The 18,318-nt window shown below is 34.8% G+C and overlaps 2 protein-coding genes across 3 annotated transcripts in view; both read right to left on the bottom strand.

The window, feature by feature from the left end:
* LOC123268775 (homeobox protein 2) overlaps positions 1–18,318 on the bottom strand; it is a 165,918-nt gene that overhangs the window by 134,347 nt on the left and 13,253 nt on the right. The window contains exon 2 of one of the 2 annotated variants that reach the window (XM_044734132.1): positions 15,893–16,268. In XM_044734132.1, the coding sequence (XP_044590067.1) occupies positions 15,893–15,937 (45 nt within the window). In that variant the 5' untranslated portion in view covers positions 15,938–16,268. Of the gene's footprint in view, positions 1–15,892; positions 16,272–18,318 lie in introns of both variants that reach the window. The other variant, XM_044734131.1, reaches the window with a different exon arrangement.
* LOC123268776 lies at positions 589–5,121 on the bottom strand. The gene is made up of 2 exons (XM_044734133.1): positions 4,640–5,121; positions 589–4,580 (listed from the first exon to the last, which is right to left on the bottom strand). Exons 1-2 carry the CDS (start codon positions 4,701–4,703, stop codon positions 655–657), a joined length of 3,990 nt encoding a protein of 1,329 aa, XP_044590068.1. The 5' UTR covers positions 4,704–5,121; the 3' UTR covers positions 589–654.

Raw genomic sequence — 18,318 nt, forward strand, 5'->3', positions numbered from 1 at the left:
TTTTTCTTGTCCTACGTACCTGAATAATTACTGAAAGAGCGGAAAAGCGGGGATCAGGTTTAGGTCTGGATATCTCAATTAAAACGCGTAAATTATTATCAAAAATAACACTAGGAATTTATTTACATTAAATACACTCAATATTTAATATGTTTAATAGCGGATTGTTAAGATAAAAGCGGATTTATAAATTACAGCGTGGTTAGCAAAAGCGAAGCCGGTTGACACGTGGTTGAACACTTTGTCGGCACTAAAAAAGCGGTGAAAAAAATGCACAAATAACACAACTTATCTGAAACAAACTAAACCGAATTATTAACAATTAATTTAAGCAAATTAAATTATTAAATAAGCGAAATGCGGTTAATTAACGAAAAGCGAAAGTAAAGAAAAACTAATGGCGACTTGATGCAGCGAAAGCGTAGAAGCGAAAGATAATAACAATAGTCCGTCTTCTTCCTCGTTGAGTTGGGGAAGAAGGCTATTGCGCATGTCTAGCGGGAGCGATCAGCCAATAAAGCGGTCGATTCATGGCGTGATCGAGAGGCTGATTTTCTATTGGCGGTTCGATTTTTGCGGGAACTAGCGGTGGACAGGTGCGTCTCTTGAATTTGGGAGTCCCCCAGGAGCGAGTTAATCGCTACTGGGCCTTGTTCACCGAACATTCTCCCCCGGGTTGGCGGCTGCGTCGACAAGATCATCTTCTTCATGCGTTAGCGGCAGGACACAGAGCTTTGTAATTGGACGTACCAGCTCTGTGTTAACTGTCTTAACAGTTACTACGCGGATTTGTCCATCTTCACCTGGATGGACAGCAATTACTTTGGCTAATGGCCACTTGGTTGGCGGGAGATCCTCAGTGGTGATCAGTACAACTGAACCCACCTTGATCTGGTTGCGTCGATGATGCCACTTTGAAATGGCCTGGTAGCGGTGGATGCAGTCCTGGTAGTAGCGTTTCCAGAAATGTTGAACCATTTGTTGGACTTGTTCCCAGTGCGAGAGCCGAGCAGGTTGTAAATCTGTCAGCGATGGCTCTGGGATAGCGGTCAGTGACTGTCCGATTAAGAAGTGACCTGGAGTCAGTACAGCCAGGTCAGCAGGATCTTCATTCAGCGGTGTGAGCGGTCTGGAATTCAATATGACTTCAATTTGAGCCAGTAGCGTTGAATATTGCTCAAGCGTCAACAGCGAGTCTCCGATTGTTCTTCGATGGTGAAATTTGATAGATTTCACAGCGGCTTCCCATTTTCCTCCAAAATGTGGAGCTCCAGGCGGATTGAATTTCCAGTTCGTGCCATCTTGAGCGATCAAGGTTGATAATTCTCGTAATGTGCGGGATCCTGCAGCGAATAGTCGTTTCAGCTCTTTATCTGCTCCTACAAAATTGGTTCCACAGTCTGAATATAGCGTGTGGCAGATACCTCGGCGACTAGTGAAGCGGCGATAAGCGGCGATGAAAGCGGCAGCGGTGTAGTCAGTTACTAGCTCTAAATGTACAGCTGAACTGAACATGCATACAAAGACTGCAATCCAGCTTTTGTATGTTTTTGCTCCACGTCCTTGAAACGTTTTCAGCGTGATAGGTCCAGCGTAGTCGAGTCCTGTATGCAAGAAGGCTCGAGTTGGCTGTACTCGTGCGGTGGGTAGTTGACCCATCAACTGTTGAGCGCGTTCTCCACGGTGTCTCGTGCAGATAACGCAGCGTAAAATAAATGATCTTACTGGAACACGGCCTCCAATGATCCAGACACTCTTGCGTAAGTCAGCGAGCGTAAGCTGAGTACCTCCGTGAAGCGTTTTGCGGTGCGAATCATCAATCAAAATTGATGTAAGCGGTGATTGTCGCGGTAGAATCGCTGGATGCCTCTCTTCTGGGTCCAGCAATGCGTTTTTCAAGCGGCCACCGACTCTCAGGACCCCCTGATGGTCGATGAACGGAGTCAGCTTAGTGATGCTGTTATTTTTAGGCAGATCATCACCATCTTGTAGCGTGTGAATCTCTCTAGCGAAGTATTGTCCTTGAGTGAACTTAATCAAGGTCAATTTAGCGCGCTCCAGGTCTGATGGAGTAAGCGGGTAGGCCAGCGAAGATTGTGGAACTCTCTTAAAGCGGTCGATGGCACGATGCCAGATGCTAAGCTTCCGTAGCAGTGGAAACAGCTGCGTGTAATGCGACAGTAATTGTTGGAGCAGGCAATTTTCTGCTTTCCAAGTTACTAGTGTCAGACCTTGGCGTTCTTCTCGATGCGTTGCGTTGTCGGTTGGAGGCTCCAGAGTGGGCCAAGAGGATTCTGGTTCATGAAGCCAAGTTGGTCCATGCCACCAGAGAGCGTGTTGTTTCAGTTTTAGCGTAGGTATACCTCTTGAAGCGCAGTCAGCGGGGTTTTGTTTTCCTGGAATGAATTTCCAGGAGACATCTCGAAGCGTTTCTTGGATTTTTCCCACTCTATTGCGGACGAATGTCTTCCAGCGGATTGCTGGACTTTTAATCCATGCGAGAGTTACGGCGGAGTCAGTCCAGAGATTGATCCTGACATTTTCAAGCGACTGAACTTCTTTAACATGAAGTATCAGTTGTGTTAGCAACCATGCGGCAGATAATTCCAAGCGTGGGATTGTCATGGTCTTCAGCGGTGCTACTTGCGTTTTTGAACACAGAAGTGAGACCTTTGTGTTCCCATCCGCGTCAGTGACTCTCAAATAAACAGCGGCAGCCATAGCGTTTTGCGAAGCGTCTGAGAACCCGTGCAATTCCATAGTTGCTCCAGGTGCTATATTATTCCAGCGTGGAATGCGGATGGATTCGATGTTTCGAAGATCCTCGCGGTATCCAGTCCATTTGTAAATGAGTGATGGTGACAATTGTTCATCCCATGACACTCTATCTAGCCACAGATTTTGCATAAAGATCTTGGCTTTGACGACTATTGGTGCGAGAAGTCCTAGCGGATCATACAGCTTAGCGATTTCAGACAAAATAGCTCTTTTTGTCTTGGGCGTCTCTGGCGGTAGCGTGTACTTGAACTGGAGAGCGTCAGTGCGTGAATTCCAGTACATGCCCAGGACTTTTACTGGTGCATCACTGATTTCTTTAAGCGGTGTATCCAGCTGCTTTTCTGGAGCGACTTCAGCAAGTAACCGTGGGCTATTGCTAGCCCATTTGGCAAGCGGGAAGCAGCCTGCTGCACACAGAGCTTTTGTTTGTACTGCAGCCTTGATAGCGTCTTCTTCGTTGTCTGCTCCACCGTAGATGTCATCTACGTAGCGTGTTTTCAACATTGGAGCAACAGCTAGCGGAAAGCGGTGTCCTTCATCCTTTACTAGTTGGATAAGCACACGTACTGCGTCAAAAGGTGCACTAGCGGTTCCGTATGTGACTGTCTTGAGACAGTAAGCGTCTATTAAGTCATTCTCATCTATCCAGAGAATGCACTGAAGCGGCCAATCAAGCGAGTCGACCTCGATCTGTCTGAACATCTTGGTGATGTCAGTAGCGAATAGAATCCTGCTGCAACGGATTCTCAACATCACATCAAAAATGTCAATTTGCGTTTTGGGTCCTGCGTGGAGAATGTCGTTCAATGAAATTCCTGTAGATGTTGCACAGGAACCATTGAACACTGTGCGGAGCTTCGTAGTGGCACTATCAAGCTTCAATACCCCATGGTGAGGCAAGAAATAAGCGTTTGCGGGCAATTCGTTGACTGGTACTCGTACCATGTGTCCTAGTTGAATGTATTCTGCCATGAATGCACGATACATGTCAGAATATTCTCTTTCTCGCGACAAGCGAGTTATTAATCTGCGGAGTGACCCCATAGCTGCGTTGATAGAGTCGCCAAGTTGACTCTCAAGGGCCTTAAGCGGTAATCTCACTACGTAGCGTCCATCAGGCTGTCGATAATGCGTTTGACGAAAGTGAATTTCACATTCGTCTTCTTCAGCGGTGTTGAGCGGTGAATTTCCTGATAGAACTTCTTCCTGTTCCCAAAACTTAGCGATAGCGTCTTGTAATTCAGTATCTACTGACGCATGTAGTGCTGCGTGTGATGTTGAAGCGTGTTTAGCGGTGACAGCCCCATAGACAATCCAACCAAGCGTGGTGGATTGTGCAATAGGAGCATTGCGAGGTCCTCGTTGAATCTCTGCGTTCATGATCTGTGCGGCTGGTGATGCACCTAGAATAATATCTACAGGGCGTGGCTGTAGATACTGCGGGTCAGCGAGCTTGAGATTCTCAAGATGCGGCCATTTCGGATCAGCGATCACGAACGATGGAAGATCTACCGTCAGTGTTGGTAGAATATGCATGCTGACATGCATTGATGCGGTCGTACACAGCGAACGAAGCTCAATTGTGCTCACACCTAGTGAGCTTCCTGCGGAGACATTGCCAATGCCCTTGAGCATGACCATGTCACGCTGTAGCGGTTGTCCAAGCTTCTTGAAGAGCGACTGTCTCATAAATGAGAGCTCTGAACCTTGATCAATCAACACTCTGGCGGTGATTGGATTACCATGATGCGGGCGTACCTGGACTAAGGCGGTAGCTAGCAATACTTGAGCGGAAAGCGGATCTGAAATAATCAACAGTTAATTTCAAGTTGTAAACGGTCTAAAGGGAACGATTAGTTGCCTGTGCGGAAGATGTAGACTGCGGTGAAGCTGGTTTCGTTGGTGCATCCAAAATGGATGGACATGTGGTGACGTTGACCACATTTTCGGCAATCTTGAGCGGTCTTGCAATCTGCGGCGCGGTGCGGAACACGAAAGTTGAAGCACAAATTGCATTTTTCAACTATCTTGTGTAATTCTCCATAGCGAAGTTATTTAAGGCCCGAAGTCGAGTTTTCAGTCTTAATAAACGGAAAGTTCAGCGTACCGGTGTATGAATGACTATCAGGAGCAGCACCCGATGTGCTCTGCGATGCTCCTGACACTCGACCTTTCCTAGCGGTATTACACTTCACTTAACACAGCACAATTTTTAAGCGGAATAATAAATTAATTTAATTGAGATAGAGCCAGCCTGATCCGGCTCGAGGGACCAATGAATAATTACTGAAAGAGCGGAAAAGCGGGGATCAGGTTTAGGTCTGGATATCTCAATTAAAACGCGTAAATTATTATCAAAAATAACACTAGGAATTTATTTACATTAAATACACTCAATATTTAATATGTTTAATAGCGGATTGTTAAGATAAAAGCGGATTTATAAATTACAGCGTGGTTAGCAAAAGCGAAGCCGGTTGACACGTGGTTGAACACTTTGTCGGCACTAAAAAAGCGGTGAAAAAAATGCACAAATAACACAACTTATCTGAAACAAACTAAACCGAATTATTAACAATTAATTTAAGCAAATTAAATTATTAAATAAGCGAAATGCGGTTAATTAACGAAAAGCGAAAGTAAAGAAAAACTAATGGCGACTTGATGCAGCGAAAGCGTAGAAGCGAAAGATAATAACAATAGTCCGTCTTCTTCCTCGTTGAGTTGGGGAAGAAGGCTATTGCGCATGTCTAGCGGGAGCGATCAGCCAATAAAGCGGTCGATTCATGGCGTGATCGAGAGGCTGATTTTCTATTGGCGGTTCGATTTTTGCGGGAACTAGCGGTGGACAGGTGCGTCTCTTGAATTTGGGAGTCCCCCAGGAGCGAGTTAATCGCTACTGGGCCTTGTTCACCGAACAGTACCAAATAAATTTTACTTGTCCTACGTACCAAAAAATTGTTTTCAGTGATTGTCGGGTGAAATACGTGAAAGCGTGAAGTAAAGGGTTGATTATTATATATTATATGTACAGCCTAAAAGGTAATATATAATATATAACAGTAGAGAGGTGGCGGAGTAGCTTCCTATCCGTAACCGAGGAAACAACTAAAAGACCTTGAGGCCGTGTCAGAAGACTTTTAAAACAAGTTTGACTACCAAACGCCTAACAAGATTATGCTCTATACTCTATACATGGGCGCGATCATCCCCTTTGGCTTTGGCTTTTGCTTTTGCTTTTATATGCACACCCTCGAGTTACCGGCACCACTATAGCTGCTGTGTTGCTTCCTCTGTACAGCATACAGCCCTTCGAGCCTTAATTCTCTTGTGTGACACTTAATTATCGAGAAATTTAACCGCAAGCATAACACTGAAACTACATCACCCCTTTCGCTTTAATAAGCTACTCATCTACATCCTCGCGCATGAAATATATCGCTAGGATCTTGTCAGCTGTGATTTATATATTGCCGTCACGATCTTGTGTGATTATTCTCACCTGACATTATATTTAACCGACAATTTTCTCAACATAATTGTAAGCGGAAATTTCACTAAAAATCTAACTACTTATGTTTCGTACTTCGATGTAAAAAATGTTTTCGTAACGTTACAATTTAAATAATAATTTATAATTGTTAATACACTGATAGAAAAATTAATCTAATTCAAAAAAAAACGTCTTGAGTAAAAAAATTATTTTTAATGTCATAAATAAAGAAAAAAAAAGTTTGGAAAATCCAAAAGTGTACGACTCATAATGCTCATTTAATTATGAGATATAAAAAAAAAAAAAAAAAAAAACTTAAGTCGTTCAAAATTAATTGCCGAAAAAACAGCTGTAGTAGGAAGGTACTGCACAAATGCCCCTGGTGGAATAAAATGTACATAATATCTATAGACATAGATTTATCACCATCCATGTTAATTTTACATGGATATATATAGATATACAGTCTTGTAGTTTTCGTTTTTTATTAATTGTAATTAAACGACACTGAATTAATTAACCATTCGCATTCAGTGACCTACAATCGTCGATTAGAATTAAAAAAAAAAAAAATTAACTCAAATAATTGATTTTTTCACTAGTCACAGTGTTTCCGAGGTTTCATACATGACGGACAGGAAAATTTTTTGACCTATTTTGATGTTTTTTTCCGTTTCTATTGCAGTAAATCAATTTTTAGAAAGTATGGAATTAATCTCCATTAAATTATCTCGACAATAGTATGCAAAATATCTTGATTCCGTGAACTAACAAGGCTATAATACTAAAAATAGTTGCTAAAATGAGGCGAAAAAAATTTTTCGATCGTAAAGCACTCTCTGATGCTTCGCATCATGAGTCGTGCAAAAAATTTTTTGAAAAATGTTAAGCTCTCTTTGATAAAATTAATTTTTCTATCAATATAATTTAAAATTGATATGTAAAAAAAATATATTTTAAGTATTCAATAAAAATAAAAATACATTTTTATTTTCCGTAATTGTATCCCTAAAAATGAACATTCTGAAAGCATTATTTGATAATAATAAAATGTTATTCACTTAAATTTAAAAACTTTTTTGCTTACGTCGTAGAAAAAGATTTATACGAATTTATAAGTGAATTTACGAGCATTACTTTGTCCGGAGAATGACGTGAAATTACAAAATCCAGATACATCTAAAGATTAAAGAAAAAAACTTTTGAATACTTTTCCGCGCCTGCATACTTATAATACTTTTTAAATACTTAGATATTTAATTTAAAATTCCTACCAATCTCTCAGTCTTCAAAAGCTTATACTTTGTTTTAACAAAAAAAAATTATTTCCTTATAAAATTCAGCAGACCATAATAACAATCGACAAATATTATTGTCCAGCCAAAAAAAGTTACAAAGAGGAATTTGTGGTTAGAGCCATAAAGTAATAGTTTATATATGCATAAATGACAGGAGAATGTCACGTAATCCCGACTGAGCCCTTAATTTCCATGAATTCACAGGAAAAGTAAATCTGCGGTCGCAGGAGGGCTTTTAAACAAAGTAGAGGGGAAGGTGAAGTTAAAAGTAAAAGAGTTGAACTTCATTATCTCCTCGGGTATATTATACACATATAAACGTGTAGGGGAAGGTATATAATATATATACATATGTATATATATATATATATATATATATATAGATATTGACAAGGGCTCGGGTGAACAGATCGGAAGCCAATTAATATCAACCCTCGAGAGTTGCCGCGCGAATCAGGCAGCTTCCTAGCTGAGGGATGAGGGTTGATTCCAGCGATGTAGTTCAGGTTTGGGGTTGTAGGGACCCACGCAACTAACGGTTGCTTCTCTAGTAGTGATATAGTTGCGCCGTGGGGCTCGCTTGTCAACGGTTTTCCCGCGGCCGCACCCCGCACCTCTATCCAGCTAAAGCGCCGGTAAACTACCCCCGACATAGCGTGATAACACGCTAGTAAGCTCTCTTGTAACCTCGTTACTAGAAACTCTCCTTTTCAAATGCCCCTGAGCCACAGACTCTCGAATAACGACTCTGTTTCTTAGCACAAGTGCTCTCTCAAAGCAATTTAACTCACACTTGGGTTAAATTTTTTTTAAATTAATTTTTTTTTGTTCAAGAGATTTTTCGTAACGGGTTCATTTATGGTTTACTTTTTTGTGAAGAAAAAAAAATTGTGTTTTTAGCTTGATATTTTACCTAAAAGATAGAATTTTTTTTTATTTTATTGCTATTTACATTTGTTTAGTTTTTTTAACTTTGTTCCGGTATAATTAATTGACTACACTTCCAATTAAGATAAAATTTTTTGTAGGAAAGAGAATCGGGTAGAGTGGGGCTAGTTGATCACTTTTTGGTTCAACCTTCCATAACTTTAAGACGATGTATTGGATTTAATCAAGTCATATACTGTTAGCTTCGTAATTTAGTCTTCTTTAAAAGGTCTAGTAACACAGAAACGATCCGGGTCCAAATTTTCAAGTTATTCCCGGAAATACGCGAGCGCTCCAAATTGCTCAACATGCCCCACTAGCGAGGCTAGTTGAGCATGGGTATGAGGCTAGTTGTGCAATGGCTAAAATAAACGGAATGACTGTATAGAATGATATGAAAACAAAATAAAATTGTAATTAACAAGCAAATATTTAATTAATTATAATTCTACATACGTATAATTATGATTATAATAATAATTATAAACATAATAGTATTAATTATAATTATATTATATATTCATTAATATACTATCAATATGAGTTATTTTAATTTTTACACATTATATTAAATCATCACTAAAAATGTAAATGTAAAAATCAATTGATAATCATTATATTAGTAAAAAAAAATTTCATTTTTCAAAATTGAAAATCTAGTAGGGCTGGTTTAACACGCAGTCAGCGCCTTGCTCAACTAACCCCAATTGAGGCAACAAAATAAAAGTTAGGTTATAAAAGAATAATAAGAATTAAAAATAAACAATCATATATAATCGAAAGGGCAAACATTAAGTCATCTGAATACTTTCGTGATCACGAAATAGCATTATTAAGCGAGTGTAGGAGAAAAATTCTAAAGACCTGTTTTTTTTTTTTTTTCGATGTGTTCTCCTCTTGTAACCCTTTCTTTTCATCATTTACACTTTTGTAGTAAGTTGCTTAGTTTTCGAGATATTTCGATTGCACAACTTGCCCCTACGATCAACTAGCCCCGCCCTACCCTACCTAGACTTAAATTCAAGCTAATTTTTAGAAAAAATAAAAAAGTTCTATAAGAAAACCGACAACATTAGATAAAAAAAAAGTTTGAAAAATCGAAAATTGTACGACTCATAATGCTTATTTGATTATGAAATATTAATAAAATAACGAATGTGAAAAAAACAATATTAAAATAGCACGATAATGCTCAAGCGCCTCTAGTGGGATAAATTTACACAATATATATAGATATACAATCTTCTGGTTTTTGTTTTATTTTATTAATTACAAATAAACGACACTGAATTACCTAGCCATTTGCATTCGGTGACCTACAATTCTCTCAAAGAATTAAAAAAAAAAAATTTAACTCAATTAATACATTTTTTCGCAAGTTACAGTGTTTTCAGAGTTTCATACATGACGGACAGGAAAATTTTTTGACCTATTTTGATGTTTTTTTCGGTTTCTATTGCACGAAATCAATTTTTGAAAAGTGTCAAATTAATTTCCATTAAATTATCTTAACAGTAGTATGCAAAATATATTGATTCCGTGAACTAACAAAACTATAATAATAAATATAGTTGCCAAAATGAGGCGAAAAAAATTTTTCTTTATTCACGGCCGAAAGCACGTACTTGCTACTTCTGTTGGGAATCAGAAAGACCGACATTTATGCTTTGGTAGGGGCGCGCATGCGCGCTGCTCTAGTGCGCTGGAAGAAACTAGTTGTGCACTGAATTGATGTACGAGGCAGCGAAAAAAAAGTATTCACCAGAGCTGACGCGGTTTATTGTGCACTCAGGCCTAACCTTAAAATTGCTTTTGTGGGTTCTTATGTCGTTGTGTGTTGAAATTTATAATCTAAAAAATTATATCGAGTGAAAAATAATAAAAATTTTAAAAAATGAATGCGTTATCATCATCAAAAGGAAATTTTAAGGAATTTCGATACGGAAGCTAATCTAATTATAAGAACAGATACGTTACCTAAAAAGTCTGCAGATAAATATTTACACAGAAAGAAAGGTTCACTTGAACCAAGAAAATATTTTTCTTCCTAATTATTTTCTTGACACAAGAAATTTCACTTATTCCAACAAAATTAATTCCCTTGCTTCAAGAAATACGTGTCTTGATCCAAGACAATTTATTTAAATCAAGAAAATTTTCTTGTTTTGAGAAAATTTCTCTCTTGTTCCAAAAAATTAAGTTCTTGACAGAAGTAAATTTTCTTGTCTTGAGAAAATTTTTCTTTTGCTCCAAAAAATTAAATATCTTAATAATAAATTTTCATTAATATTTTTATTGACGAACATGTCAAATGGGAAGATCAAATAATATTGAATCATTTTTTTTCATTCATTATTAATAATTTTTATAATTCTTATAGTTCATGTACTGGTAATAGTTTTGATGAAAAAGAAAATATGCAATAATTAATTAAAAATAGTTGACAAATTACTCGAAATAATTAAAATTCTGATAAAATTAATGATTTTAATGTATTTGAGTAATCAAAAATTAATAAAAATAAGACTATTCAATTGAAATAATTTAATTTTAAAAAGTTACTATTATTTTTGTCTATTTAGATGAAGTCGATGCCCGCCCCCGACCAGCCGCACTCGCTTCGCTCGTGCCGCAAATGTCGGGCGGGCATCGACAACATACTAAGAACATTTAACTGTAACGTTAATTGATTTGTAAGTCAGCGTACTTTCGGCCGAAAATAAAGAAAAATAGTATACACCACACGGGCAGAAAGTTTGAGAGCCCTGAACTGCGCGCCATTATGCCCTCGGCTTCGCCTCGGGCATCATGGCGCACAGTGCAGGAATCTCAAACTTTCTGCCCTTGTAGTGTAATATACTATTTCGATCGTAAAGCACTCTGATGCTTCGCATCATGAGTCGTGCAAAAAAACCCGATTTTTTTACTGATACTTTTGTTACTGATACAATTTTGTTACTGATACAGTTTACGTACGTCTAAAATTTGAAAACTCTTTTTGATATTTTTAAAGAAATGAATACGTATTTATTGCACAAAGTGAGCAAGTTCGGCTAGTAAAACATAAATCCACGGCAATTAGCCCTAAAAAATTGTTTAAAGTATAATTTCACAATTTATGAAAAAAAAAAAAAAAAAACTGGAGTTAAATTAAACATAGTTTTTGAAAAACCTTCAAGAGCGATGATTAATAATAATAAAAAGACAAAGGGTATAAGCCCGCCTTGTTCCATCTGGTAGTGCAGCAAAGAGTTAAGCCATCGATCAAGAGATATAACACCATCCTATCTCCCATTCGGGGTTATGGAGTTTGAAAAGCCTCTGAGTAAGAGGAGCTGAACCTAACGAGGGTGTTAGCATTGTGTGCACTCGTTAGGCCCTTCGTTACCAGCACTTGTCATCTTTATCAACACTTGCTATTACAATTTCAAATATTTTACATTCTACTCTTCTTCTAATTATGCCTTTCTCATCACTATCATCGTTCACATTGATTTTTCAGCTGTCACCCATCCACCCCCTCCCCTTCCTCTTTATATCTTTGAAAATAAAAAATCCTTTCATTATATTTCTATCATAAATTTACAAAGAAACTTGTCAATGAAACAGTAACGATTATAAGGGGACTTTTTATTATCGATTATTCAATATTTTTTTCATCGGATATTATTGCTCCAGGCAATATTCAATTAATTCTTTTCTCAATACTAATAAATGTGTATCCACTATTAATTTATTATTTTTTATTCCAATTGAAATGGTTTGAAAATGCAATTAATACTAATGAAGTAGATGCTACAATTTTACTACCGAGACGAAAATTCATTAAGTAGAAATATACACTTTCGGCCGACCACTCGGAAGCAATATTCCCTTGCCTCTACTCCTGATTCCATTTGCTTTGAAATATACAATATTACCAGAATATTTGACTTTATGCTAAAATAAATGAAAATATTCATTTTAATATCTATCTGATCAAACAAAAAAATTTTTATTAAATGTTTTATTCGCATTTAAATGATTCAGTGTTTAATCGATACGATCTCATTTGAACTGATATTTAAAAACTGATGTTGTGCAGCTGAAAGGGAAGAAGTTATTTAGTTTTATTAATGATTTGTGTACACGGATGAAAAATTGAATTGATTTTGAGAAAAATTTTGATCTGTGAATATCATCTTGAAGAGTTTAATCACCTTTTTAAAATTATGAAAACCATTCGAGGACATTTTTGAACAACTTGTCAAATTTTGGAAATCTCATAAATCAGCTTTAGTTTTCATAATTTTTTTTTTTCATAGTAATAATTTTACCAATAAATTTGTTAAAATTATTCTATTGTTATTCTTACGGGTCTACACCCATAAAACTATTGATTCAAAAGAAATTATTTTTAATCAAGAACATCTTCTTAAAGACTTAAATTATTATTTTTTAGATGCAAGCAGAAAAATTCTTGAACTAAAAAATAGTTGTTATTTTAAGTAAATTTATACTTTATTTAAGAGTTTTTTTACGTGATTCAAGATAATCAAATTTTTTCTCTTGATCCAAATTAATTTGTCTACCAGCGTAGAACCGTGAAAATGAGAATAGAAAATTTTATCAAATTTATTAGTAATTTTTATTCTAAAGTATTTTAAAATATGAAAATTCCAATTTATTTTATACACAGAAAAAAAAATTTACTTGAATCAATTAAATAATATTGAAGAGTTTCATCTTCGTCATTTGAGTAGAAAAAATCTTAAACTAAGAAATTTTTCTTGGTTTAAGTAAATTTGACTTGATTTAATAATTTTTCTACTTAGTTCAAGATTATTAAATTCTACAAAGTTATTTTCTTGGCACAAGAATTTTTTTCTTGATTCAAGTTAATTTTTTTTTCAATGTAAGTTTTTTAATATTTGACAAGTTGTCATATTTGAAAGAAATATCATGAAAAAGCAGTAAAAATTTGTCAAAATTTTCTCGAGAATTGCAACATGGTCGTAATAAAAACTACAATAATTTGATTTATTTGACAAGAAAATCTACTAAAAATCAATAAAAAACATTTTTGTTGAATTGACCATATGACATACATTGTTTCAAAAGAATTTGCATGATATCAATCATTGCATTATCGCAATTTGTCATTACTTGTACATTCACTGTGATTAAAGTTCCAAGATAAGATAATTTGTATTGCACAAGAGCAATACAATAAAACTAGTCGTAAATTCCAATGGAGTCAAAACTGTATATTACGATAGGTATTTAATCAACTATCTTCGAAGTCATTGCTCGGAACCTATTGTTGTGAGTTGTAGCTAAAGTTTTTTATTTTTTTTAAATTCAATTGGAAGCTTTCCATGAGAAAAAAAGTTGAAAACTACCTTTTTGAATTCATGCAATTAAATTGACAGTTTGAATTATTGAGTAGTAGTAATTTATGCAATAATTAAGGAGTAATTTTTAAATTGCCCGGAAAACTATAAAAATTTAATCAGTAGCTTGAAATGTGTCACAGGGTTTTTATTCCCTGTGTGCGTCCTTCCCTGCGCCTAAATTTGGCAACAGATCCACACTCGGTGTGTCTCTGAATTTATTATTTTATATTTATTTATTAATTTATTCATTGAATTTATTACTATTAGTATTATTTATATTTGAAATTTCTAATATTATTGTTATTAATTTAAGAATTAATTTTATCTTTATTTCAGACATTTATAATGAATTATTTATAATTTATTATTATTATTATTATTTGTGTGCATTGCCGTAAATCATTGTCATATAGTACCTAATTTTACTATGAGTGATAAATCATAGCCTTTACTCGCACGGGTGAGGCCCTACAATATCGATCCCGAGCAAAGAGTTTATTGAATTAGGGAAAATGGCTAGAGAGGCCCTTGTTGTCGAACACGAGGACTCGAACAGTTTACGGTGACAAAAATTGAGCAGACACGCGGTGGCCCGGTTGGTGTGAGGTATACACGCGGGACATTCGCTATTGTAAGGAGTGTGGATTTGGTGCCTTGGGTTGAGTTTCCTTTTTGGTGAGTACTCACAAGTTGAGATTGATTAATATCCGCACACCGCTGTCTCCTGGCTTAAATAATTTATTCTTTTATTGTTTAATTAAATTCACTATCGATTTATCGGGTCGATCCCGTAGCGAGTAAGGGTTATTTTAAGGGAATACTTGTATCTATCCCGAAAGCCTCGCGTGGGTCCCTGAAATGGCCAGCAATTACTAATTAAAGTATTACACTTACATTAATTATTATTACGTTTGTAAATAATATTGAAAAGCTAATATCTAAAATTATCGTTTATATTGGTTTAATTATTTGAAACCTATTATATTTGTTCCATAAAGGATTTATTCTGTTATTTGGAAAGCAGATTTAGTTTTAAGTAACACCGTTTATAAATAAATAATTTATTTTTGTTAATATTTTCTGATTCATTAATGATTTATTTTATGTAAGTTACTTCCTGGATTACTTCCCTGTCATCCGTCCTTTAATTTAACAGGATCTTTCGGAATATTACATAGATTTAATTACTTATTGTTTCTTACTCGGTATTTTACCCTAATTTTATTTTAATTGTATTGCAACCTGCGCTTTTCATCCGCATTAACTCGAATCGCTGATTGATCGTCCGGCGCGGCCCCTGGAATTGTTATTATTTTTTGGTAATTTTTCATAAAAATTACCTGGCGTCCAAATGTGCACTAACCCAGCCTGAGGGGTTTCCGGGTTAATTTATTATATATTTAAAAGGGCGAGCGTAAAATACCCTACCCAGCCGATATCTCCGCCATCGGTCGAATTTAGTTAAATTTTGGGGAAAAGTATTGTTACAAATGTTTTGATAAAATTGCAAATAATTAACTTAAAATTCTTCCAAGTGCAGAATAAATTTTCTAGCTCGCCTTATCATACTTTTCTCTATAAGTATGCATTAGCAACTTCTAGGATGATAAATTATAGAACAATAAAAATATTAATAATAATTTATAATGAATAATTTAATACTTATGCATATTCACACGTTTTATTACTAATAATTGATGTAACTGAGTAATAATTCTTTACCGATTCGCAATTAAATATAAATTTACAGTGATAATTATAATTATTAAATTATTCATGATGTATCTAAATAATTATTTATGACTATTGCCACTACTATTACTACCGCTAAGTTATTATTAGACTTGATCATAAATACTTCTCACAACGATCGGTAATAATTAATGTCCAATATTTTTACAGTCAAATTGAAATAACTATGATTGAATAAGACAATTAAATGTATAGTACTCTCATCATAAATCATGCATCATAACTGAGCGCCATAACTATGTTATTAAATAATAGAATGAAAGACTCACCTTATAGATCCCATCGACGAGTCTCGTGAGCTCTTCGGTCTCCATCTTACCCACTTTAAAACAAAATTACACTCAAGCACTTTTTTACAAGATTATTATGCTGGCACCTATTTGTAAAATCCTTCGATAAAATATAATCAATTTTCCGTTATGTACATATTTTTTTTATAATCATTTCCCGGAGTTTTTTCGGCCAAAAAATAACGTCGTCACGTGCCGGTTTATTTTTACTTTTTGAGCCCAATGTCGCAGTGGAACGTTTGCGCTCGTTTTATTGCATACAAACGTCCTCGTCAACCCGCTCGTCTCTCCAATCGCCGACACTCCGACGTCTGTCTCTCCCACCGCGGAAATTCTTCACCCGGATGACGGAATTCTGCTGGAAAAAAGAAAAAAAATATTAATTTATTACATTATCCTTCAGCTTGTAGCATTTTTTACACCGTTTTTTAATTTAGGGTTCAGAAAATTCGGAATAATGCAAATTTTTTAACATCATTTTACTTTTTACTGAAATGGTTACAAATTATGATGAAAACGACCCAGAGAAATTTTTTAAACATGTATTCGTTATCTATTTTAAACTCCAAAAACATTGAATTAATTTTACGAATTTTTTAAATTATTTATAAATTATAAAAAATAAAAAATTAAAGCCGTAGAAATTTATTAAATTGTGAAAGAAAAGTTCAAAGAAAGAATAAAAATCAAAACTTTGATCATTGAAACTACAGGAAAAATGTCATACAAACTCTGTTTGTCGACACAATGAACTTGAGAAAAATGCTTCGACACAATGCTCGCAATGGTTATATTTTCAAAGATAAAGTAACTTTTGTAGTTCAAGTAACAAACCTCGTTTTTATGTTTGTTATTTTTATTAGTATCTTACGAAAGTATCTTTTTTATTAAAAATTACTTTTTTCTTTTACATTTTAAAGTCGCGCTTTCATAGCAGCTCTTGTAATTTTACGACAGTATCGATTACCAATGTCAAAAGTGTTATTCCAAGGTTATAGCCCATAACTTTACAGCAAATCTTCGCAAAAACCTCAATTAAGGTCCGAGTACAATAGCGACAAACAAGAAAAAAGTTTTAAAAATGAAACTTAAAAAAAAAAAATTTTTTTTTAACTTTGATTTTATTTTTTTTTTTACTTTTATATGATAATAAAACTTTTTTATCATGGATAGTTATATAAATCAAACTGTGGATAATATTACATGATATCAAAACATGAATTTTTGATTTAATAACTTTTTGGAATCTCTGGAACTAATTAAAACATATTACAGTGAGATTCTATGAAAATTCCATAAATTGTTTAACTATCATCATTAATTACTAATAATATCTCACTTATTTTTAATGAAAAACTTCGTCTTTTTCATATCAAGTTCTTTAGATTCCACTCCAGTATTAATATATTTTATTGACTATATCTAGAAACTCCAACGGAAAAGTGTTATTAGTCTTTTCAAAATAAAAATTTCTCAAATAAACAATTAAAATATATAGTAGACTGGTTTAAAAAAATCGATTATTTTTTGTTTTTCAAGATTCCCTCTGAAATACTTTTGGGAAGATAATAACAGATGCTTGTTAAAGCTGACCTCTTAATATTAATATTTAGAAGTTGCTCATCGCAGATTTCTATGTTTTATTTAAATAACAAAGAAACATTTTTTTTGAACTGTAGAATTTTGCAACTCTTCAATAGCTCATTAGAATACTAAAACATGATAATATTTTTTGTAGGAAATTAAACGTTCTACAAAAAAGGTCCTAAATAATTTGCTGATAAATTTACTTCTTCAGAAGATATTTAAAGTCACAGTCCAACGTATGAGAAATTTCAGTGTTTTTTTGCAAAATATTGCTCAATTTAAAAAATTATTTTATAAATAAAAATGATTCGACTTCTATAAAATTAACCTCAAATACCAAAGCTGACGCCCAGTAACGCGAACCAGAGTGGTGAAATATAATTAAAGAAAAAAAAACGGCAGATATTGTTTGCACAATTATCTTCGATCTTATTTAATGATTAAAGATTTAGATTGGTGATTAAATAAAGTAGTGCAGCGACTACAAAAAAATGAAAGATTTATGAGAATGTCAATGGCGATTGTCCTATACAGGTTTTAACTTCTAAAACAGGTATAATAATATATAGTAATAATAATACCCTACTAGAATACAAACTCTCGCAATATAAACTCTAGTAAATCTTTGACTGTTATTCACGTTAGTGCAACGTGAGGTCACGATTATTTCCAGGTTACTTTCATTCCCGAAGGACATCCACTATGCCGTAAACTAGTATTAGTGCCTAGAGATTCCATTTAAACAAAGATCAAACGGGCAATGAGAAATAAATCTAAACACAGCATAGAAGTAAGAAAATATAAAACCGTAAATTATT

This window comes from Cotesia glomerata, linkage group LG7 (assembly GCF_020080835.1).
Source record: "Cotesia glomerata isolate CgM1 linkage group LG7, MPM_Cglom_v2.3, whole genome shotgun sequence".
NCBI classification, from domain to species: domain Eukaryota; kingdom Metazoa; phylum Arthropoda; class Insecta; order Hymenoptera; family Braconidae; genus Cotesia; species Cotesia glomerata.

Coding starts and splice junctions, on each gene's coding strand:
- LOC123268776 (XM_044734133.1), bottom strand. CDS start 4,703: ATGTCCATCCATTTTGGATGCACCAACGAAACCAGCTTCACCGCAGTC. Junction 4,581..4,639: donor AGTCTACATCTTCCGCACAG/GCAACTAATCGT, acceptor TGATTATTTCAG/ATCCGCTTTCCGCTCAAGTA.